Source organism: Cyrtonyx montezumae, unplaced genomic scaffold (assembly GCF_038088225.1).
Source record: "Cyrtonyx montezumae isolate F1298 unplaced genomic scaffold, pur_monq_1.0 scaffold_25, whole genome shotgun sequence".
Taxonomy (NCBI): domain Eukaryota; kingdom Metazoa; phylum Chordata; class Aves; order Galliformes; family Odontophoridae; genus Cyrtonyx; species Cyrtonyx montezumae.
In genome coordinates this window covers 3,926,498-3,950,439 of record NW_027071992.1, presented here as the reverse complement: position 1 = coordinate 3,950,439, position 23,942 = coordinate 3,926,498, and the positions used below count along the sequence as shown (strand labels likewise).

General features: G+C 37.9%; 1 protein-coding gene across 1 annotated transcript in view; it reads left to right on the top strand.

The window, feature by feature from the left end:
* Nucleotides 1-13,717, top strand: part of RGS7BP (regulator of G protein signaling 7 binding protein) — a 36,570-nt gene extending 22,853 nt beyond the window's left edge. The window contains exons 3-6 of the mRNA XM_065739834.1: nucleotides 364-494; nucleotides 10,073-10,220; nucleotides 11,200-11,270; nucleotides 12,323-13,717. Coding sequence (XP_065595906.1) covers nucleotides 364-494; nucleotides 10,073-10,220; nucleotides 11,200-11,270; nucleotides 12,323-12,414 — 442 coding nt within the window. The 3' untranslated portion in view covers nucleotides 12,415-13,717. The remainder of the gene's footprint in view (nucleotides 1-363; nucleotides 495-10,072; nucleotides 10,221-11,199; nucleotides 11,271-12,322) is intronic.
* The last annotated feature ends 10,225 nt before the right edge of the window (nucleotides 13,718-23,942 follow it).

Sequence of the window (23,942 nt, the reverse complement as noted above, 5' to 3'; positions counted from 1 at the left end):
AAAAATCCAAAGAAAATAAGGACCATGCAGTCTTAGCAAAGACAAGCCAGTTTAGATGTTTTAAGTGCAGAGATTTATAGAGCTGAAGAATTCATAGAATCACAGAAAGGCTTGTGTTGAAAGGGACCCCAAAGTCATTTAGTTCCAATCCGCATTTTGTGGGAAGGAACGTCTTCCACAGCATCATGTTGCTGAAAAGTTGTAAATGCAGTTCAGCAGAAACAGCTTTTTTCATCATATACTTAGTAGTTTGTGAAGCAGATTATGATATGCTTGTTAGCAGCAGTAGGAAAGCGGAATTGATGACCTTCAGCTTTTTCCAGTCACACATCTAACTAAAATTTTTCTCCTTTTTTATTGCAGCCCAGAAGATGGTGAAATTCATCCTGAAATCTGTAGACTATATATCCAGTTGCAGTGTTGCTTAGAAATGTACACAACAGAAATGCTCAAGTCCATATGCCTGCTAGGATCCCTGCAGTTTCATCGGAAAGGTATTAAATTGCACAAACACACAGGCACTGATTTAAACAAATGAACAGTCTTTCAGGGAATGCTTGGGTATTCATGAAAGACAAAGCACCAAACTATAAAAGGAGTTATTCTACTGAAGCTTTTTAGATATTTCCATTTCATTATCATCATTCATAGAGAAGTCAGTCATGTCAGGCATGGATCCCTAATGTCCCTGTAGTTATGAAGTCTGAATTTATTTTCATTAGAGTGGTCACAAACTAGAAAATTTTCACTGTAATTAATTCACAGTGAAGCCAAGCTGTCTTAGTTATTATAGTAACTACTGCAAAAAGAAAGGTTTTGAAAAAAATATCTTGTATATCACGATGTTTTATTTCAGGTCAAGTTTCAGCACTTACAGATGTTAATTTTTTAGGGTTATAGTTAGGGTTAGAGCTTTACAGAAGCTGTAGCCATAATGCCTCGTTTCCATGTTTTTCTTCATAGAATGATACTTCTAGCCAGACTGTATTGCAGTCATGCTTAGTAATTATAATGGAAGGAAACAAGAAGCTTGGCCTGCAACACAGGCTGCATAACAATTTAAAATAACTATTAATAAAACTAAAGATTTCTGTTATTTTTGCAACGTATGTTTATTGTGTTTCATTATTTCAGTTTTACCACAGAAATAGTTTTATTCCCAAGAGTTAACTTTGAGAAAACAACTGATGTGTCCCTAAGCAAAATGCATTTGAACAGACCTTTGAGAGTGTCATCTTTGTGCCTTATGCGCATAGTTCAGCCTTGCCAGATCCAAGACTCTACAGAGTTAAAGCTTCCCTACTGGCTCAGATGAAGTGAAATTTGTTCTCTCTGGAAAAATATAGAAAAAAAAGTAACTTATTTGCCTCCCAAAACTACTGCCTGGATGGATATATCCCCTAACCCTTATGTTAGGTGTTGTCTAAAGAAGCCATTGCACTCGCCATTTACTTTACACAAATTCAGGTGCTCTAGTGTCTTGGAGAATACTACAGGGACAGCATTCGCCTCTCCAACTCTGACAAAGAAAGTGTGAGAACATGCCAAGGGCTTATAGTGCTGATGAAGTTCACCTTGCATTTCATAATAATGAGCTAATACTGTCATACTAATACTCTCAAGTATTTTGGATGACTCTCAAGTGCCATGTCTCAAGTGGGCTTCCTAGGAATTGTGTAAGGTGATCTCTGACAGAGCTGACTGGTGCTGTGTTTCCAGCAATGTGATGTCAGTGTGTTGGCTGCTTTAGCCACACTTGCCTTTCGGGCTGAATCTGCCAGAGTTCTGTCATAGAAGTCCTGATTCTCAACTGTTCTTTTACACGCAGTGTATATTTTGCCTATTTTATTGTTTGGCCCACCTATAAGGAGCTGCTGATGAATGAAATATACTAACTATGTAACTATAATAACTAATAAATAACTTGAAGAGTTCTCTAAATTAAGCAGAATGATTCTGATCAAACTGATAACTGTACTGTTATGAAAATTTTTAGACATTTAGGAAATAAATAATGCTGTCAACAGAAACCGAGTACTTTAAGCATGATGACCATATTGACCATATCGAAAGTAAAATGGAGAAATGGAAATAATTTACTGAACAGATCAATCAATAGCTTGGGGATTATATCTGGTCTCCTTATAAGTACTCTTTTCCCAGATAATATCTCAGCAGAATATACCAGGTAAAGATAAATCAAAGCTCTTGTCCTGTGATAAGCTTCGTGCGTTTCCGGAGAAGTCCTGTAATGCATCTTCTATATCTAGCCAGTGGTACTTTACATTATGAAAATAATAATTGGATGTTTATAATTGATAACTTGAGCTTCTTATCATTTTTCTTAAGTCAAAATGAAATCTATAAAATTTAAAGAGGCAGAATTAACAGAGCTGCCATGTACCAGCTTCTAAAATGAATTATCAAATGTGCATGGGAACTTCTTCCCAGTGGGAGTAAAAGAGCCCTGGCACAGGCTGCACAGAGAGGTGGTGGAGTCTCCTTCTCTGGAGACGTTCCAGACCCACCTGGACGCCTACCTGTGCAACCTGGGCTAGGGAGCTGCTTTGGCAGGGGGCTGGACTCCATGATCTCTGGAGGTCCCTTCCAACCCCTACAGTTCTGCGATTCTGTGATCATTTTTTTGGACAAAATGTACTACATTTCCTAGCATTGGCTGCAGTTGTCAAGGCACTTTCTGTAATAGTAGAATGTAGTTTGAGGTGACCTGAGTAACCCCAGTGTGTCTATCTCCTCTTTTTCTCTGGATGGAGTCAACATGATTAACTTAAGCTAAACTTCTGTCCCATGTCTGAAGTTTAATAAAACAAACTACACCTCTACAACATGAGCCAGTTCTTTTCCTATCTAGCAGTACTTCTGCTATGATTTGCACTGGTACCTCATCTGACCATAAAGAAGGTAGCTGTTCTGCCCTTCCTGAATGGAGTTCATTTTTATCCTTTATCCATAGAAATAAATACAGTAACTTGTCTTCAACTTTTTATGGCATTCTTTGATGAAAAAATTGTAATAGGCAAAAATGATAAAATCACAGAGATTTTAACACGTTGAACTAAATTGTGGAACATAGCCAGCAGAATGTTGTTCTTTATACATGGGATTCCTAGATATTTACAGTGCTCGGAAGTATTGTAAAGGCATCGTTCAACTTGAGAAATTATAGTTACGGGTATTTTTTCACTGTGATGGTCATCAAACTTTTGAACATGCAAAATCTCGATTCTTGGAGGTATTCATAACTCAGTTGGACATGGTCATAACAAACCTAGTTTGTTTTGCCTGGTACTATAGTGTAGGCAAAGTGCATAAATATATCTCTAGAAATCAACAAAGAGTTGATAATGTCACCAGTATAAAATATATTGTGTTACTGATAGCGTATAGCTTTTTTTACCTTTTCAACTGTTCAGTTTTTCAGCAGTTTTTCACTAAAATAGACATGTTTCTTTTGGCCACAAGGAGTACCACAGTGAACATTTCCAATACTTCCAGTACTAAGTTCACTGAACTCTTAAATCATGTTGGATGTTATTCCCTGCACCTAATTTCTTGCTTTATCTTGAAAGTTGATTATGAAGGCAACAGTTTCCATGTGGATGTAATATTTTCCATTTTCTAGTCCTCTGAACTGTTGGATAAGTATTTTTTTGAGTTTTGAAATCTCCCATAAGTTTCCACCAGTTTATATTCCTATAGAGATTAAAGTAGACTAACATGCAGACTGTTCTGACTAACCTGCAGGTAATAAATAATAATAGGGGAACTGCTCTCTTAACCAGACATTATCAAATAAGCTACAGAACTGATAAAGCTAAAACACTGAGCTGATGCTGATGATCTTCTCCCAAGAGGAAGCATGCCAAGGCTCCCTGCTGGAAAACAGATGCTCTTTTATGAAACACCACACTAGTTTGAAGGCCTCAGCTTCAGCTATTTTCACTCTCTTTCTCAGCACCAATCTTCTCATCTCCCCTTATCTTTCCATCCTACTGAAGAAACACTCCTATATATACTAAATAGCATATATCAACCTTCCTGTAGAGAAATTTCATTCTTACTTACATGCTTTAAATTAACTTAGTACTGTCATACCGCCTCTGCTAGAAAAGTCAGACAGTCTGTTTTTTTGTTTTTTTTGAGATTTAACAGTTACATTGGGGCCAAAAAACATAAATATTTCCAGCTGTGTTATGCAGTAAGTAAGCTGAGGTAAGTGCACTGTAATAAATTTGTTTGTAAGGTACATACACTGCAAAAGCCCAGTGCTGAAAATAGAGAGACACGGAAATGATCCAAGGGATGGAATGCCTCTCCTGCAAGGACAGACTGAGAGAGCTGGGGCTGTTCAGCCTGGAGAAGTGAAGGTTCCAGGGAGACCTGAGAGCAGCTTTTCAGTATCTAAAGCGGGGGTGTAAGAACAGAGACAGACTGTTTAGCAGGGTCCATGGTGGTAGGACAAGATGGTTTGAAACTAAAGAAAAGGAGATTTATACTAAATATAATGAAGTCACCTACAATAAGACTGGAACAGGTTGCCCAGATTGGTGACAGATGCCCTGTCCCTGCATGTGGTTATCATGTTCATAGCTTACTATGAACCTATGAACCTATGTGGTTATCATCAGGCTAGACAGGGCTCTCAGCAACCTCATCTAGCTGTAAGTGTCCCCGTTCTTTGCAGATGAGTTGAACTAGATGACCTCTGAAAGTCTCTTATAACTCAAAAGATTCTATGATTTTATCTTATGACTGCAGAATTCAACATTTAGAAAGTTTGCAATTGCTATAATGAAAGAGGTCCAAGTAGTCTTAATTCAACCTTGTTGCCTGTATTAAGTCTTTGATTATCTGATCATACACTTTGTTACTCCTCTCTACAGTCTCAAGGTTTCTGACTAACTAATACGTGTTAATACTTCCTTGGACATCTCATCTCTTTTTTACTCTAATTGTTCAGTGTCATATGTTGTATCTTTTGCACATAATTTTGTTATAAAGGCAGAATTCCTCTGTTTCTCAGACCTTTCTTGGTAAGTCGTACACTGATGGGAGTGTCTGCAGTACTGCGGTGAAGTAGTTAAAATTTATATCACTGTAGATGAGAAAAAAAGAGTGATGCAGTCTAGTTTTCAGTGCAGCACTGTGTCTTCCTGCATTCCCTCACATAATTGCTTTAAGGGCCTTGCTGTTTTGCCAGAACCAGGTGACAGTAGCAAATTACCTACCGGAGAAATGGCTGAAATGAGAGATGGCAGCTCATGTTCTGGCTCTTCCAAGAAATATTCTGAAATCTCTTCTGGATCAGTATAACACTCCAGCAGAATTTCTGGATAGAAAAATCTTTCTCAGACTTTGCCAAGCAACAGATGAGTTCACTTAACTGGGATCTGGAGCTTCTCTTCTCGTCTTGGTTTTGCTTTATTTGTCCTCCTCCATCATATGAGTTACATAGCTTTGTGCCTTAGGGATCAGTGTCAAACACAGATCTTACACTTGTTAATACTTTTAAAAACATGAATTATAGTTTCCTGGGAAGCAAGATACTCTGAACTAGCTTAAGTGCCTCTGAAGTGTTCACAAAATTCAGCTCTTATTTCTTTACATGCTGTATGTCTACCTTTTTGACTTTGTATGTTTCCAATATTTATTATTTTTCTGATTAAATAAACAGTCCTGGCTTAGCTGACAGATACAAGAGGAAATCGCTGACATAATTTCTACCTATGGAAGCTGCTGAATGTGATGGTCCTTTTTCTATATTATCACTGAGGATCCAAAGATCCTATGCTGAGCAAACCCAGAATTACCTCACAGTTATTAAGTACCCTCCAGCATTTGTTTCTGTATCCAGTCACAATTATTTCTTGCTCTTAGATTTTCACTGATAACTCACAAAGCATATCATTGCATTTGAATGTGTAAAAATAGCAAATAAAAGAGCTTTGCTGATTGATGTATAGACAGTAAGAATATTTTCATTTTACTGTAAGGGACTATAAAATATTAGTATAATCACTGGATCATCATAGCATGTCAGTGTGAAAGTACGGATTCCCAAGGTCTAATGCCTACACACATTTACATATAAATTTCTTAGAATCATCTACAGATACAACTTGCATTTTTTGTTGTCATTGTAATTATACATTTTAGATAAATATTTTAAGAAATCCTAGGCTGCAGATTGCAATCATGCTGTTACCTAGCTTTGCAATATTGGAGCAAGGTACTAATATTTCTGATTATGTAAGTAAGCCTGTATGACAAATGAATGGTAAGAGGTTTAAAAGTAGGCATTTATACTGAGATACATACTGCTTATGTAGGTTTAAGGCAGTATTATTATTATGGTCAAGAATCACAAGAATCTGGTATATTGTTTGTAATTTCTTGAAACAAAAGTGTACAGACATGGAGAGGTAATTCCTGGTGTCACACTCAGTAGAACTTGTGGGAATATCTATGGGAAAAAGGAGTCCAGGATTCATTACATTCCCAGAATCTTACACATCTCTATATGAAATGGTCTCAAAGTCATATCCTTTGTCTTTTTCACATGTTGATATGTGAACAGTTTCTCAGAATATTATACAAAATTATTTAATGCTTGTAACATGCTTGGATTTGTGGGGTTTTTTTACCACAAGTCTGCTTAGAAGCCCTAAGGAAAATAAAGCAGTCCAGTCACAGTTAACTGACTGGTACAAACATATCTGAGGATGGAAGGATAGCAGTGCTAGGATACTAGGGTGGTGGCTACCTGATGAAATCCTGTGACTACTTGGATAAGAGGGGGAAGAACTGCATGCTATGGACAGAATATACTATGCTTTTGTGATGTAAATGTGGGCTCATCTCATTCCTGCTATTGTTGAGAATGATATAAAATTGCGGATAACTTTGTATTATGTATTGTACCAAAGTTCAAAGAATACTTGATTTTCCAGCATTTATTTTGTGATACATACATTTCCTTAAAATAATACTAGAAGATTACAAGAAAGCTTACAAAAAGTAATCCTTAATTCAGTGAAGGGTTTTTCATTTTATTTGGCTCCATTAGTTTAAACTATATCTAACTAGCTATGTGGAATCTATAATAGACAGATGGATAGGTAGATTTGCATTATACAAGTTTATCTGAAACACAGGTGGAGATTAAGGGTAAAAATAGTATAGCAATCACAGAGGTCACTGCTGGAGCAGTAATGTGCACAACAGTTGAGAGATGTGAAGTACAATGATGAGATGATGTATACACCTTTGCTGAGCAGATCATTTTCTGTCCTCTTCTTTGTCCTGATTCAGTTTGCAGCTTCAGAGTTATTTAATTCATTGAATTTAATTCCACACAAAGGCAATGGAAAAAGTAAAAATACGTGCTGAATGAGAGGCTAGGAGACAAAAAAATACACAAGTTTAAATTAAAATTTCATCAACAGTAAAAAGAGCCTCTGTCAAGTGGTACAAACAGCCAGTGTATGTTGATACCTCTGTAAACACTGTATGCATATTAAACTCCAACTGAAATTAAGGAAAGTCTCTCCACTGACTAAGCTGAAATTAAACTTTAGGTTTCACCTCTCTATTTTAAGTATGGATAATACAGAAGATATCCTCCCCCATGGTAGAAGGGCAAGAAGATTATATAGCTTTTGTTTCCCTACAGTCTGTACCATGCAGTAGAAATGTTAAGCCTGAGTCATATACATTATTCAAGCAAAGCTTTTATTATTAGCTGAGCTTTAACTGTTTCATAGTGATTGAACAGATGTTCTGAAATTCAAAGAAAGCTTCATGAATTGTTCACAGTACAACAGAAGTATTGTAAAGAGAGCTCTTTTCATTGGAAAAGCGAAATCTGAGTTGCTCATTCTGATAAATCTGCAAGAGCTTGCATTTTTGCTAACAAAAAGAGCATTACAGTCCCAGTAAGTCTGCTCTCAAGTAAGGAAAAAGCATCTGTTATTTCATCTGGGACTGTTACTGTTTCCATTGAAACACCTTTCACATCCTGGAAGTCCATCTATAGACAGGCTTGTTATTGACAGTTATTGACAGTATGTCACCAGAAGTCAGCGGAGAGTTTCAGTGCAGCAATTCCAAATAGTGGCAGAATTAATTAAAACCAGTTACACCAATTACACCTTGTGATATCAGTGACAAATTAGTTTCTCTGGGGGCAACCCATTTCTGCATAGAAGTGGTAAGTGAATTATTCTTAGCAGCATATCATGTTACTTGCTTCTGGGAAAAGCGATGAATAGTGAAGCTTACACAAATGAACAATTAAAATCATACAATATGAACTACCTTAAAATAACGGCATATGCTGTGGTTAACAACTGAAAATCATTTGAAAGCTACGCTATTGCAGCTTAACCTGGCAGGCAGCTGAGTGCTACACAGCCTTTCACACACTCCCCAGCAGTGGGGAGAGAGAGAGAACTAGAAAAAGGTAAATCTTGTGGGCTGAGGTAGAGACAATTTAATAAGACAGAATAGGAAGGGAAAATAATAATAATGGTATGAAATATAATATCCCTTTGGCCACTTTGGGTGGGGGTTATCTTCTATCATTTGATGGGTTGAAATGGGTCATAGAGGGCGTAGTAGAAGTTAGCAGTGGATGCCAAAGTAGGCAGCAGAAAATGGGTTCGGGACATAATTTGTTTATTTTCACAGTTAAATTCCAAGGCAGGAGGCAAGAGAGGTCAAAGCAGGGAAGGACTTCCTACTGATTTTAAAGAACAATGCAAATATTAACTTAGCATCTTCTCTTGTATAAGTAATATCTAATTTGACATTCAAACAAGTAACTAAGAATGATCAATTTTTTTTTTCTACAAAGGAATGATTTATCATAATATCATCATTTAGAGAATCTTTTTTTTAGATCCAGGAATTTCCGGGATTTTTTTAAACAGGTTTACAAGGCATACTGTTTGTGATGTGGAAGTGTAACATAGCATTGTTTGTAATCTTAGTTTCCAGACAGTGAGGTTAGTAACCACTGCTCTGTTCATATTCTTCCTTTTTCTTTTTCAAATCATAGAGGAAGAATTCAGTTTTGTCCTGATGGGAGAATGGCAGTCATTATGAGATGAAAAAACATTTCCTAGTCTATTTCACATTAGTACTGAATTAAACTTTTTTTTCTTCTACCTTTAGGACACGTTATTTGGTTTTCTTTTTTTTTTCCCTGAGATTTTCTATACTTTTTTGCATTTTTAACTGAAAGTGGAAAATGAACTCAAAACAAATTTCTCATTTAAATGATAACTTGCAAAAACTATATGTCCTATCTTATACTTTGTAGCAGGTCTGTATTTGACACTACAGGCACTGAATACCAACTGGCTGTACACAGCAAGTTTGAAAGAAACCAACGCATCCCAGCAATTCCTAACTCTTGCATTCTCTCACATAGTCCCCATCTTATCTGACAATAAAAACCCAGGCAGGTGAACTCTTCACATAGTTCCAACACTGTCTTTTATATAGTAAACATGATTTAGGCAAGTGTAAGCATGTAAATTCAGAATATACTGCATATTGAGCTGAGAATGTTGGCCACTATGAGCTTTTATTTAAATCATCACATTAAAAGATTGCATATTTTTGTCTTTTGCTTTTCTTTAATACTACAGTGATAACAGGAGACAAGGATTGCAATGTTCTATAATGTTAGATTTTGAAGTTACTTTCAGAATGCACATTATATTTCCCTATGTATTTTGTTCTGTTTTGTCCTCTTGTTCTTATTTCATCTCATACGTGAGCCACTGGAGTTGAACTGGAAATCTTTCAATACTTAATAAGTAAAATCTGAAGCTCTACATATGCCTTTATGGGATTTCTCCTGTTCTAGTTTGATAGGAGCACTGCATAGCAGCACTCTGATTAGCAGATTCATGTGGCCTGCTCTTCTTTCTCAGAATTCATATTCACAGGTTTTCCTAATTTATGTTATGACAGATCAAGCCCATTTGAATTGAGTTTGCTTTTATTAATAATAGGGGTACATATTTGTTTGAATATTTTCAAGGAAAAGAGCCTTGCGCCCCACCCAAGATCCTGGATACTAAAGTGGAGGAGAGCTCAGAAGTACCTATTTTAGAAGACACATTGTCATCACCGGCAGATATTCAACAGCATTTATGGCAGGTTTCCACAGACATTGAAAACACTGAGAGGTATGTGTGGCATTTCATCCTTAAATAGAACAGATTAACATCTAGGGTTTATTTAGTCATTTACAGTTAAGCAGACATTGTTGCTACTGTAAAAGGTGTTTGTTAGTAAATTAAATAGCTGTTAACATGTTTGTTACATTTAACATACCTGAATGCGACTCGTAAAAGAAGAGCAAAGAGAAGTGACGTCCTTAATTTGGCTAATTACCAGAAGGTGTCTGTCAAAACCAAAGAGCCAGAAGTTATGGTGGGCCAGGTTCTCTTAGAGGGAGAGCTTCTGCTTCATCTGAAGTGGCTTCTGATTTTGTACCTGGAATCTGGTGGCCTGAAATCCCACATCCATGAGTTGAAAGCACAGAATGCAGTTCACTTCAGTTGATTCTGTCCATAGTTAGGAATGTGGAAGTCTTAGGAGGTGAGGGGAAGACTATCCATTGGTACATCAGGGTGTATTTCTCCTACTCTCTTAGCTGCAATTGAAAGACAACATTGAGACCCTATGGTAGGAGGTGATCCTAAATCCCCAACATTTCTTTCTGAGATGACATTTTGTAATCAGTACTTTCTGTCTTCTGCAAATTTTGTGCCAAAGTTTTCCTCCTAAGAAGAGTGAGAGCCCCATTTCAAAAACGTGCACTTAATGCCCAGGAAGGTTTAGTGATGTGGAGTAGCTACATGTGTAATTGCCTTTTAAACAGAGAAATATGATCATGGCTCAAGCTCAAAATGCCAAGAAGGTTAACACTAGTATTTATGCTAATTGTAAAAATTGACTGGTTTAAAAAAAGTGCTCCCTTATTTTGGTACGCACCTTCGGATATATGTATTTGGACCATTTGCTTACTCAACTGATTTCTGTATTATTTGGTTTGGTTTATTGTTTCATTATTTCAGCATGTAAAACTATACTATGAGATATTATCTGTTCAGAGACTTAAACTGCTGTTCTTTTGCATCTTTTTCAACTTTTTTTCCACAGAGATATGAGAGAAATGAAAAACCTTTTAAGTAAACTCAGGGAGACTATGCCTTTACCACTGAAAAATCAAGGTAGGTTTTACACTTTCTTCCTGTAAGGAAAATTAAGGTACTAAAAGGTTTTCGCTTATATTAGATCTGAAAAATTTAGGGTGGCTTTTATTTATTTGTTTGTTTTCCTGTTGAAGTAACATAAACAAAAATCTAGGTGAAATCCCTTCCCTACTCATTCAATGGTGACGGAATTTAATAACTGAACTTTGTCAAGTTTCATTCGAGAACATTATTCTTCAAAGCACAGTATTCTGAAAGTTTATAGATACAATATCTATAGATAAAATAATAGACTTTTCCTTGTGAGACAAGGGTAGCAGCACAACTAATCCCCCATGTCATGAAGTTTTCAAATGTAAAGAAGGCATAAATTGCACAGACCGTGCTGAGGGTCATGCTGAGTGGTGGGCTTTGCTTTACCCCTGCAAGGCTTATTGCTTCTGTATCATGACTTGATGATAATGAGACAGACATTTTGCAGAAGAAATACTTGCCTTGAATTTAAAAGGAGTATGTAAGGTCGAAAGCTAAAGAGACACAGGTTCAGTGTACTCTCACAGTTAGAGTCTTATTCTTGATGTGCCAAAATGTTCCAGTATTGGACTTCTAAATGGAAATTCTCACTGATGTGCACAGCTGCTTAGTATTATTTTTTCCATCTTTAAATTAAGTCAGAATGTTAATGTCAACATTTTAAAAGCTGCATGTCTACAATGAAGGTCTCAAAATTATTTATCTTTTAGTTTTATTTAGGACCCTAACATTATTCACCCAAACAGGAATATTTTGGCATAGTTCTGTCAGTACTTGAAGATTCGTTTCATTAAGGTGCATCACTGAACTTGTGCTGTTCTTGACAAAACTTCGATTGCAATATCACAGAAACCTGATAACTAGCATATTAAAACTCCTATAGAAACTTCCATTTATTATTTGCTCTGTGCTTAGAACAATAGAGTCTACTACTTGATCTTGTAGGCGATGTTAGAACACATAAAATACATAAACTCCTTTGTGAGAATGTGTGCGTACATATTTATATTAAAATGTGCTTGTTCTTTCTATGACAGATGATAGCAGCCTCCTAAACTTGACCCCTTACCCATTAGTAAGAAGACGTAAGCGAAGATTCTTTGGGCTGTGTTGTCTTGTCTCGAGTTAGAAGATTAAATACAGGAACACCAAGAAAGATTAAACCGCCATCATTTCACCTCTGAAAGGAACATTACTACTCTTGATTATAAAGTATATTTTCTATGCTGGCCTTTTCTTTTTCTCAGCTGCTCCATCCCCCTTTTCAGCATAAGGGTTTCAAAGCTTAAAGTTACTGTGGCCAAGAACCAGCTGCAGAATAGATATAGCGCAACTAAGAGTGTTTTTAAAACTTCTAAAAGTATGTTTTGCATGCCTACTTTCAACCTCTCAGAGAAAAGACATGTGGATTATGGTTAATAGGTTATTTTTTAATTTTTTATTGTTTGAACTACGGCTGAAAGTTTGTGCATAGTACAGTATTCTTATTAGTATCACATTGAAATCCTTGATCATATTCTAACAGTCTTTAAGCATAGAAAAATGTTTAACAGCAAAAGTACTGAAGTTCTAAAATATTTAAACACTATCATAATGGAATTTGCACAAAATCTCCAGTTGCTTTTTGTGCTCTTGTTCATTTAGTCTTCCACTGTATCTCAATTTAAGAGCTTCTTAGTAAAATATGATGCACAAAACATATATGAAAATATTTAGAACTTGTAAATACAGAGAAATCATATGATCTACATACTGTACAATACATAGAAATAAGAATTTTCCTTCTAAGCCAATAGTATCTCTAAAAGCTTTTGAAAAAAATAATGATTTATTGAAATGTAGCAAAATAAACAATGTAGAACACAACACCAACCCATTTTGTTTCCAGTAGAATTTAAAGCATGGTATCTGCACATCACTAAGTATTAATTCTTATAGGGCATGCCGGAATTATCTCAGACTGTAAGATACTAAACGTTTTACATTGTTAATAAAGTTTTTTATTTAAATTAAATTACTTGTTTCTAGCGATATTTCCAGAACATGTGGGGATTTTTTGTAATTTTACTGTAAAAAAAAAAAAACTACAAAGTTTTGGTAATTTTTCCATTTCGAGATGTATGTTTACAAATAGACAGAAAATGACAATGAATATATAAGTGCTAAAATGACAGCTAGTAGAAGCAATATATAAGAATTTACCTGACTTGTACTGATATTTCAGGATGATAGGCGGGATACCAGAACTAAACTTGCACTAGACAGTAATACTACAAGCCCCATGACCATCTGTAACTATGGTACAGAGCAAGAACGTGGCTATGAGTCTGTCTGCCACTCCACCATGAGCCAATGCATTAAAAGGAACAGAATTTCCTTCTTGCTGCGTCAGGGTTTAGTGGTGGGTAAGGAGGAAATGTTTGCTTCTCACAGAAAATGCCTCTAGAGTTAGTCTGTGGTCTTTTTGTAAGACAGGTCCAAAAGCAGTTTGTTACAGAAGGCTATTCACTGAACTGTATCCAGCACCTATTAAGTATGTTTCATCTGACGGAAAATTTTTCTCTTGAAATGCTATTTACTGAAAAAGGAAAAAAAAAAAGAAAAAGAAAAAAAAAAAACACCTTGACAGCAGTGTTAGAGAACTGCATGGCCCAAAACTGGAGATCTAATTTAATTCCAAGATGGGAAGGCAGGAATTTTTCTTTATGAATAGTGATCCAGTCAGTCATAGCATTTTAGATGTAGGAAGTTGTCTAACTGAGTTTATAACATTTATGTGAAAGGATACTTTTCTTCTCAAGCAGATGTAATAGACAGGTGTTTTTTTCCAAGCTGTAGTCATTTGCCCACCTTCCAGCCTTGTGACCCTTCAGAATGCTCCAAAAGTAATGCCTCCTATTTATTTCTGTGGAAATGATAAGAACTACAAAGAGTATAACAGCACTGTTTGATGCAGCAGTGTTTGATCAGCTACAAGACGCTTTTTCAGTACAGTCACCACTGTTAGCTGTACATTTGTTGCCTGTGATGAACAAGAGTCTGCATGCCATACTAGTGAAAATCTGTACCAGTGAAGGCAACGCACTGTTTCACAGCTGCTGAACAGCATTGTTGCCAGGAAAATGTTGCTATGCAGTCCATATTTCATTGGCCCAAGCAGATGGAAGTCAGAAGGCACCAAATGCGGACTATACAGTGGGTGTAGTAGGACAGTCCAGCCAAGACTGGCAGTGTGCTCAAACCAGTCTTCACACAGGTCTAGGGCCTGGCATTACCATATTGCAAGAGAAAGATTGTCTTCTTCTCTCACCTGGCTCTGGAACTTTGAGCCTTCAGCTCCATCAGCACCGTGATGCCGTGGTCAGAGTTGATGGTTTGTCCAGGTCACAGGAAATCTGGAAGGATCACCCCTTTCCTATATCAAAAGACAATGCACATCTCTTTACCTGATGAAGACTGCGTCTTGAACTTTTTTCTTCTATGGGGAATGCACGTGTCACCACTCCATGGACTGTTAACTCATAGTGGTGACACCATGTCTCATCACCAGCAACGACGCAATCCAGAAAACTGTCACCTTCAGCCTCATATTGGTTCAGTATATTCTGATGAACTTGCATATAATGTTATTTCTGTTCCCATGTGAGCATTTATGGTGCCCGCTTGGCATAAATTTTGAAATACTCCAACATTACCATCATTTTTTACAATGCATGGAAGCCAATATTCAGCTCTGTACACAGATCCCTGTTTGCAGTCTGCTTCAGGATCCACAAAATGGATCTTCATTTTGTGGTGTGACAGGTGTGCATGGCATCCGGAAGGAGACTTGTCTTTCATGGCACTGCCACCACTGCTGAAACACTACCTGCCTCACTGAACCCACATGTTTTGTCTCCATAGATCTTCAGCAAGCATCAGTGAATGTCAGTGAGTGCCTTTTTTTTCCACGTGAAGGAATTCAATGACAAACGTTTGCCTCGCATTCACTTCCATGTCAGACTCCGCTGAGTCAGACTGCCTCTCTACTGCCATTTGTTACACGGCAACAACATGTAATGGAATATTGGTGGGAGGGTTCAACTTCCAATGCCATACCACCAACATCTGCCTCTGATATCATGGGCTAACAGAATAAAATAGGAGGCATTACTTACAGAGCAGCCCTTGTATATTTTTAAATAATTAACCCCAAATAAACACTTTTGATGCAATGAGGACAAATGCAAATAAAATGCCCTCATAGAAATTGTGTTTCTATAAGCAAAATGAATTCCATCCAAGGAATGCATGCCAACATACATAAAAGCAAATAGCTGAAAGCACAATAGCATTCTGTAAATAGCACAGAGAAAGGTAACTGCAGTGTATTTTATGATTTCAGGTTATAATCTATTCAGAGTATACCACATTTATCATCAGAATACTTGTATTAAGTCACAAAAATGTGTGCTTGTGAGCATGAATGTATTTAAAAAGCATGGAATCAAAATGCATAGAAAGATTATTTTCAAACTCTATTTATTTTCCTCACAGCAGTGTCCTCACTAACCAGATTCTGCTTTCCTGTAATAAATAAAGAATGTACAAGAGATGGCTGCACTGTCATGTTTTCATTGAAAGTCTCAACAACTGATAGATGTGCCCAATAGCTCCATCCCAGAGATACAATGGATTTTTCCTGCTATAAAAATGAAAAAAAAAAAATCTGATCTCTAATGGCTATTAAAAAGGTTACTTGGGGAGATTATCTGAAATTAAAATTGACCAATTAATTTTGGTTCACAATATGTTAAAATCAGATGCTATTTCATCAATTATTTCATTAATGTGTACGTTAATGCCTAAAAACGGTAGACAACAAGATTATGTACACTGCAATGCTACAAGAGATAGAAAGGAAGAAAGCAAACAGCATTTATAAAACTTTCACACAGACATATGCTGTAAATTTGTTAAAATCTTGTTATGTTGGTACGTACACAGAAATTGCTCTTTCAGGTCAGTGTGATTATTTTTTTAAACTATTTCCAAACATAGACAGGCAGATCAAGAAGTAGTCATGCCTAACATGGAACTTACCCAAATACTATCACATGGAATTTAACAGGTTACATGACAGCTCATATCTCTGCATTTTTATTAACTTTATTGTGATGAAGCATACATTAATGAGATAAATGTATACATGCTATCAGTCATGCAAAGCTCTTGGCATGTGGCAGTGCAATGAGTTGCATGTCTTCAGCATGTCCTCTGATGGAATTGGGTTTATAAATGTTGTATGTCCTTAGAGGTTCTAAGTCCTTTTGGTTCTCACTAAGTGCACAGTGATATGCACATTCTTTTATCCTTTATTACTCTGTAAACTTTACTTTTGTTTCTTCTTCCTGAATGAAAAACTTTCAGACACTGTTCATTCTGAAACCTCCCCACAGTTGTACTCAATTTTGCAGTTTCTCTCCTGCCTTGGCTATTTGTTAAAGTATTCATTAACCCTAATGGATAGATGATTTAGTTTTCAAACGTAAGAAACACTAGTAACCAAGAGCTAATGGAATGCTTCTAGTTATTTTTTAATAGACAGTGAGTATGAGCCAAGGCCTGGTGAGTATCTGAACTGGAGGGGCATTAAGGGATTTCACTTAGACAAGAAAGCAGAGGATTATCTTTCACTAAAATTTTGGGGCTTTTTTTAAAGCCCCAAAACATCATGTAGATGCAAGGGTGATAGATGCTCAAGTTAATTAGTACACCATAGCAGAACAGGGCAATGCATTCTTCTCAGACACTGTAGTCACGGCGATATGGAACCTGGCAGAACTTGGCTCATGTGAGGACATCGAGCATGGTGTGTGCAAGAACTGAAACCTGGATATCAAAGAGAACAGATCATTAATGCTGGCATGTAGTCTCTCAAGAATGTAGTCTAACATTGTCTGCTACACTCTTAATGTAACTTTTGGCCTCCCCATATGTTTTCGTGGGGGAAAAAACAAACACTTCTTTCCTTGCAAGTGCATGACAATAGGTGCCTAAAATACAAAAATGCAGTTTCTGGGAAATGATACTAAATCCTTATAACTTCTTTCTATTTCACTTCTATGCTACAATGTAAGATAATAACTTCATCATTTTTGTGTCTGACGGAGGGTCTTCCCGCTTGACTCTTCCATACAACTTTCAAAAGCAGCAACTGGTAACAGGGGAACTGAGAGAAAGCTCTGAAGGAAGCTCCTAACAATCTTCTTTTTCCCCTTATATTTTAAAGACAGCTGCCGTCTTGATCTCTGTAGCTGAAGTCTTTTAAGACTTTCCTATTAAAAAAGACCGCATAATTCACGCCTACTAACGACCAGTTCAAAACCTAAATATTAAAGCAAAATCTTTATAGACCACGTATACACTCGAGGTTTTAGGGCACAGAAATACACAAACTGCAGAAGGCCTCCCTTCCGGGCCACATGACAAGTACCACCCTGCCATTCCTGTGCCCCAGCAGGAGGGGCGAGGAGCGGGCGGGCGCTGTGGGCAGGAGTAGCCGCGGCGGCCCCAGGCTGCCCTGCGGGCGTTCTGTGCCCGGGGCTTTCTACCGTCCCGCTTCCCGCCCGACGCGGGACCCGCAGAGGGGCAGTGGGCGTGGGGCTGAGGGAGTGGCTGGCCTCAGGGCACCGCTGCCGCCTCCTGGTTTCGCTCGCACTTTATGAAGTGAAAACAAAGCCTGAACTGTTTGATTTATTTTCATTTTGGCGGACAGTTCCTCTATGTAAACTAGTTTAAGGAGATGTTACCAGCGTACCCCTAGAGGTACCCGCTTGGTTTTGGTTCAGACACCTGTGTATAAATGTCTGAGCTCACTTCAGCGTCACATGGTATTCCCTCCTTATTACAATGATTACTCACAGTTAGCTAATCATAAATTGTCAAATCTGCACAGATGCCTCGGGAATCTGAGAACATCCCACATGGCACCAGGCACTTAGGTCTGGGCGGTGGATTCAGCTCCTTTATGGTCGGCCGCTTTTCTCTCATGTCAAATGGTTTCAGCAGTCTTTGTAACACTGGTGATGCTGTAACAAACTTAACCTGATTAGAGAAATGCAATGGAAAGAGGTTTGGTAGTTACTGGATTTAGGGGTGTTCAGAGACTCGTGCAGTGAGAGGTGAACTAGCTGTCAACAGCCGTGTCTGTTAGTAAGCAGTCTGGAGGAGCAGAACTGCAAAATTCACAGCCTGTTAGTATTCATTTTGCAGGTCTTGTCTTTTTTTCCATCTTTTGTCTGCCTGTCTGCAGTACTGGGACTTTCTAGCCCATTAGGTTAGTGCTCCTTTGCAGGCAGAGTCACAGCTGTCACTGGCCAGGCCAGAAAAGGCTGCTTTGTTGAAGTTCTTCACAGCTGGTTGGGACTCCTGTACTACTTGTTTACTGCTATTAGGGCTTTCATGTTTTGAAGTGAAAACACTGGTGTTGTTGACTCACAACTAGGTGTGGTCTTAGTTGTCATGTTATCATAAATAGAACTTTATCTCATTTCAATAATAAATGCACAAAGATGCAGCGATTCTCTTTTTAAAATGCGTGAGATTCCTCATTATCTATCTATTACTATTGTCCAGCTTCATAGACAAGATGCAAGACAAGCTAGAAAGGCATCTGTTTTTGCTGTATGTCCAGTTTTTTCCACTTTTCTGAGAAGATTCATAGCATTGTTTCGGAACATTTGGGGTGCTGTTTAAGTTTCAGGACCTTGATGAAAATGACTGACACCCAGCAAAACCTGACCTTAGCCAGTAGAAAACATGCAACCTCCTTTTTCTGCTTCAGTAAGAGTTAAGTCAGGACAAACTAAGGTAGAAAGGCAACATTTTCTAGAGATCGTAGAGTGACAAAGGTTGAAAATACTGAATTTAAACTGTTCTGTAGCTCAGCAACCTATATTAAATCTGGAAATCTTCTCCTTGAGGTTCTAATTCCTAGTACTCATTTTTTAAATCGTACCATCTCTGTCATACCTCAAGTAAGAGGCACACCTGCTGGTGATTGTAATGTTGAAAGTTCTAACATAAGCTTTTAAAGTTACCCTGCTCTCACTGCATATACAGCCTGTAGCTCAGATCCAGTCTCATGTTGTTAGTCTTACATCTTTTCTTTTTCGTTCTTTGAAATCATCTAGCTTTATTAATCTTGTCAACATTTGAGTTGCACGCTACCCTACCTTTATCAGCCCACTGCTAAATCATGTCCCTGAGCACCACATCCAGACCATTTTTAAGCACATTCAGGGATGGTGACTCAACCACTTCCCTGGGGTCCTTATTCCAGTGCTGAAGAACCCATTCTGTACAGAAGTTTTTCCTGATACCCAACCTCCCCTAGTGCAACTTGAGGCCATTTCCCCTCATCCTGTCACCTGTCACGAGTGAGAAGAGGCCAATCCCATTCTCAACTGCAATCACCTTTCAGGTATTTGAAGGGAGCAATATGGTCACCCCTCAGCCTCCTTGTTCCCCCAACTAAACAGCCCCAGCTCCAGCATCCTCTTAGAGCCCACCCTAAAGATCCATATGCCTCTATATGCACTCCTACAGCACCCCCCTCCCCCCCCCAGCAAGACCCTATAGTTCCATATCCCTCCCTATAGCCCCCAACAGCCCCCTATAGCCCCTACCACCCTATGGCTCCCCCCAGTCCCCAGTTGCCTCCCACAGCCTTATATCCCTCCCTATGGTCTCCCTCAGCCCCCTTTAGCCTCATATTCCCCATATATCTCCCCCAGAATCCCCTTTAGCACCAGGATCTGGGATTGCAGGGGGCACATGTAACAGCACTGGAGGGATCATGAGATCCTTCTTTCTGAAGTTGTATTTCTTGCTCTTCTGGGACTTCCGGGACTTGGATGCATAGAATGCCTCTGTCAGTTTCCAGCCTAAATGTATTCCTGAACAGCTAATATGAATTTATTTATTTGTATTTTAAGTGTATCTTCTTCGCTGTTGTTTTCTTCTTAAGCTCTAATATTGAAGGGAATACTACACTCTTACCTTGGTAATTGAGAAGTGAAGTTTTCAAGTTTCCTGTAAGCATTCTTATAGTGATATCTTTAGAGTAGAAAAGCCTTCCTCCTCAAAGACTGTAAATACCAATTTGTTTCTGTTTTTTAATTCCTTCAGTTATGGTTTACTAAAACAAGACCAAATACAATGCATGCAACTAATCTGGAGGGGGGAGGACCTTGTTTAGAAGTACAGAAGATCCCATTTAAACCAAAAGGAAACTATCCTTAAATTTAACAATGTGATGTGTTTTTTTCTTTTTTTTTTCTTGTTCAGATACTCTAGGACTGTGTACAGTGTCCTGTGTACTTCAGACTTCTTTCCAACAGATTTCCTGCTGACTCTGCTTTGGAAACTAAAAGGCTTTACTGAGTAATAAAACATTTTTATTAAATTGAGTTAAAACAGTATTTTGCAGTATTTGTCATCCTATTCTGCATAAAAAGATTGCTCCCTTTTCTGGCTGGGGACTGGTACAAGGTACTCCAAAAGATGAAGTGCTGAACACACAGCTTGGAAGCTCCTGAAACTGATTACTGCATGAAAGAGACAAGTAGTTTCTCAGATTCATTACTATACATCTCAGAGTGGCATGCAAATGTGACTTGCTTACTTGTTGATGTTGATGGAAACACTGAGAAAGTAGAGTTCAACATGTATTAATTATCTTGGCAGCCTAAAGATCAAACCTCTTAAGGTACTCAGTGCATTCCAAGTTCATTAAACTGCAATTTGTTGCTGTGATAATTGCCTTGTTGAATTCTGAAATAATTTAATTTGTTGCTGAAAGGAAAAATTTCACTCAAAGAGTGTAATAATTCTGTATTACTCTGTTTATTGTTATTTTATCTCCGTATCTTGGGTACCTATGGCTAATAGCTTTGTCGCCTAGCTATTCTTCCTTGCATACTGCAAAAGAACCAAATCAGACCACTAGTAAGAGTTCAGAACACGATACAACAAGTATTTGGTAACCTGTTGAAAATATTCCTAGAAAAAATCACAGAACTATGCAAGTTGACACCACGGAATGCCATGACCTAAAAAAAATATAAGCTTAATGGTGGTAGTATAATTTTGCTGGTAGAAGAGGTTGACTTTCATTCTAGAGCTGATTGTAAGGAGTATGGAGGTTGTTTACTCTTCATTATCATGTTACTTTCACCTGGTATTGTCGTAATTTCGATTCTTGATCTTGTTCCATGTACTTTTTGTGTGCATAATTTTTTCTTTCTTCCTGAAACCCTGCATTATGTCCTATAACTGAAGCCTGCTGACAGGGGATGACAGTCCTTGTTATCATCTTCATCTTGTAAGATCTTTGGTGCTTGTTAAGAAGCAGGCATATAATCACTCTTGGGCCTGTGGAAGAGCTACAGCTAGTAGCTAGTCAGACATTATTCTTTAAGCTGTGAAAACTGAAACAAAGAATACTTGGCAGAAGAAATGGATGAATTTTAAAACCAAACATCTTATTTGCATACCTAAACCTGCTTAATGACACTTTTTCTGGGACCAGTTTCTGGCTGAAACTCAAGTGAAACAGTAACGTTTGTTACAAGACATCAGAACCACTGAAATTATGGGAAAACAAAATGGGAAAACAATATAAAATTGATTCTTGTATCACCTTTTAAAGACAGCAAATATTAGCATGGCAAAGAATAGTTCATTGCAGCACTTCCTTGGTATGTTAGCTTACACCTAAAATCTTAAGCACTTCAATTCTGTGGCAAATGACAGTGGCCTGAATGTACATAATTTACGTAAAATGTTAATATAGTTTGAAAAGTACACTAACATATACAGTATTCTCTCTGTTGAAGGACTGCATCACTTGAGAGAATAGTGACGTGTAAATTGATATAACTATACAAGTTACACTTAAGTGTAGAGAAAGATCTTGATAAAGACTGCCCAGTTCTGGTACAGAAAGCTAAATAAAATTTAGCTAAAATTCAGTTAAGCGAAGCTTTCCAGATAGCTCAAGCTTTCAAAATGAGGAAACAAATAAAGTACAAGATCCCATTCCCCAGTTGGAATGCCTACAGAGGACCATGGGGAAATTATCCATGAGCTTTGAAATCCTCTAACTCCAATAACCCTTCCAATGTCATTAAGTAAAGAAAATACTAAGCGAAAAAAAGGTTTTGTCTTAAAAAGCAGCTGAATTAAACATTTCCTTTGGCAGCAGTATTGAGTTATTATGTAGCATACAGCTCGCTCAATGCCCTCCACAGAATCACTGACTTACAGAACTGACCCAGTTATTAAAAATAAACTCTAAATGCTCTATGGCTGCACAAAGGCCAGTGTGAACAGGGTGGTAGAAGCCTTTAGATTAGTATTTATAAATGTTCATAAAATTCTTTTCAATCTTATGCACAGTCATCAGCTAATTAAAGAGGCCATTTATATTCTCCTAGAAATCATGGTGTATGAATGAAAAATTAAGACATCAGACCAAAATCAGTAAGAAAAGGGCAGATGCAAGGACTCTCACCATTATTTACTGAGATCTGTTGAAGGTTACAGATTCTTTTTATTTGCTCTTTCTTGGCTTCCATGAGAATTTTGATCTCCAGTGTTCTACAGCGTAACATCTACAGTACAAACTGAGTTACCCAATAATTAGGGTACTCATCTTGTACCTATAAATTGAAGGAAGACATTTGATCGAGGTCTAGGTCTCACTTCCAGGACCATCACAGTAACCAGTAAAATATAATACAAAGTTTGCATTGACTCAATGTTCTAACCTACAGTAACTATCTCAGGGAATGATACTACTCTTAAGAAACCTTACATGCTGCTTTTCCTCATTTCTTGCCCCCATGAGACTTAACAACTATATGCTTAGTCACATATGCACAGATGTAGTCCTCTGAGGATGAGGCATGTCTGGGATGGTATCACAATCTGCTCAACTCTGAAGTATCAATTTATCTTTAACTGAATTGTGGGGCAGCCCTGAGGAGAAGGGTTTGGGTGTGTCAGTTGATGAAAGACTCATGAGCCAGCAAGGAGCACTTACAGCCCAGAATGCCAACCATATCCTCGTTTGCATCAAGAAAAAGATGACCAGCAAGTTGAGGGGGTGGTTCTTCCCCTCTACTCTGCTGTTTGTGATGCCACCTGGAGTATTGTATCCAGTTCTGGAGTCCTCAACACAAGAAGAACATGGAGCTGTTGGAGCAGGTCCACAAAGATGATGAGAGGGCTAGAGCACAACCTCTATGAGGACAGGCTGAGTAAGATAGGGCTTTTCAGCCTGGAGAAGGCTCCAGAGCTACTTTATAGTGGCCTTCCAGTACCTGACAGGGGGCCTACAAGGAAAGCTGAGGAGGGACTTCTTGTAAGGGTAGGTAGCATCAGGATGAAAGGAAATGGTTTTAAACTGGAATAGGATACATTTAAACTAGATATTATGAGGAAATTCTTTACTATGAGGGTTGTGATACACTGGAACAAGTTGTTCAGAGCCTGTTGACGCCCTTTCCCTGGTTGTGTTCAAGGCCAGGCTGGATGGGGCTTTGAGCAACTTGGATGAGAGGGAGGTGTCCCTGCCTACAGTAGGGGGGTTGGAACTAGATGGTCTTAAAG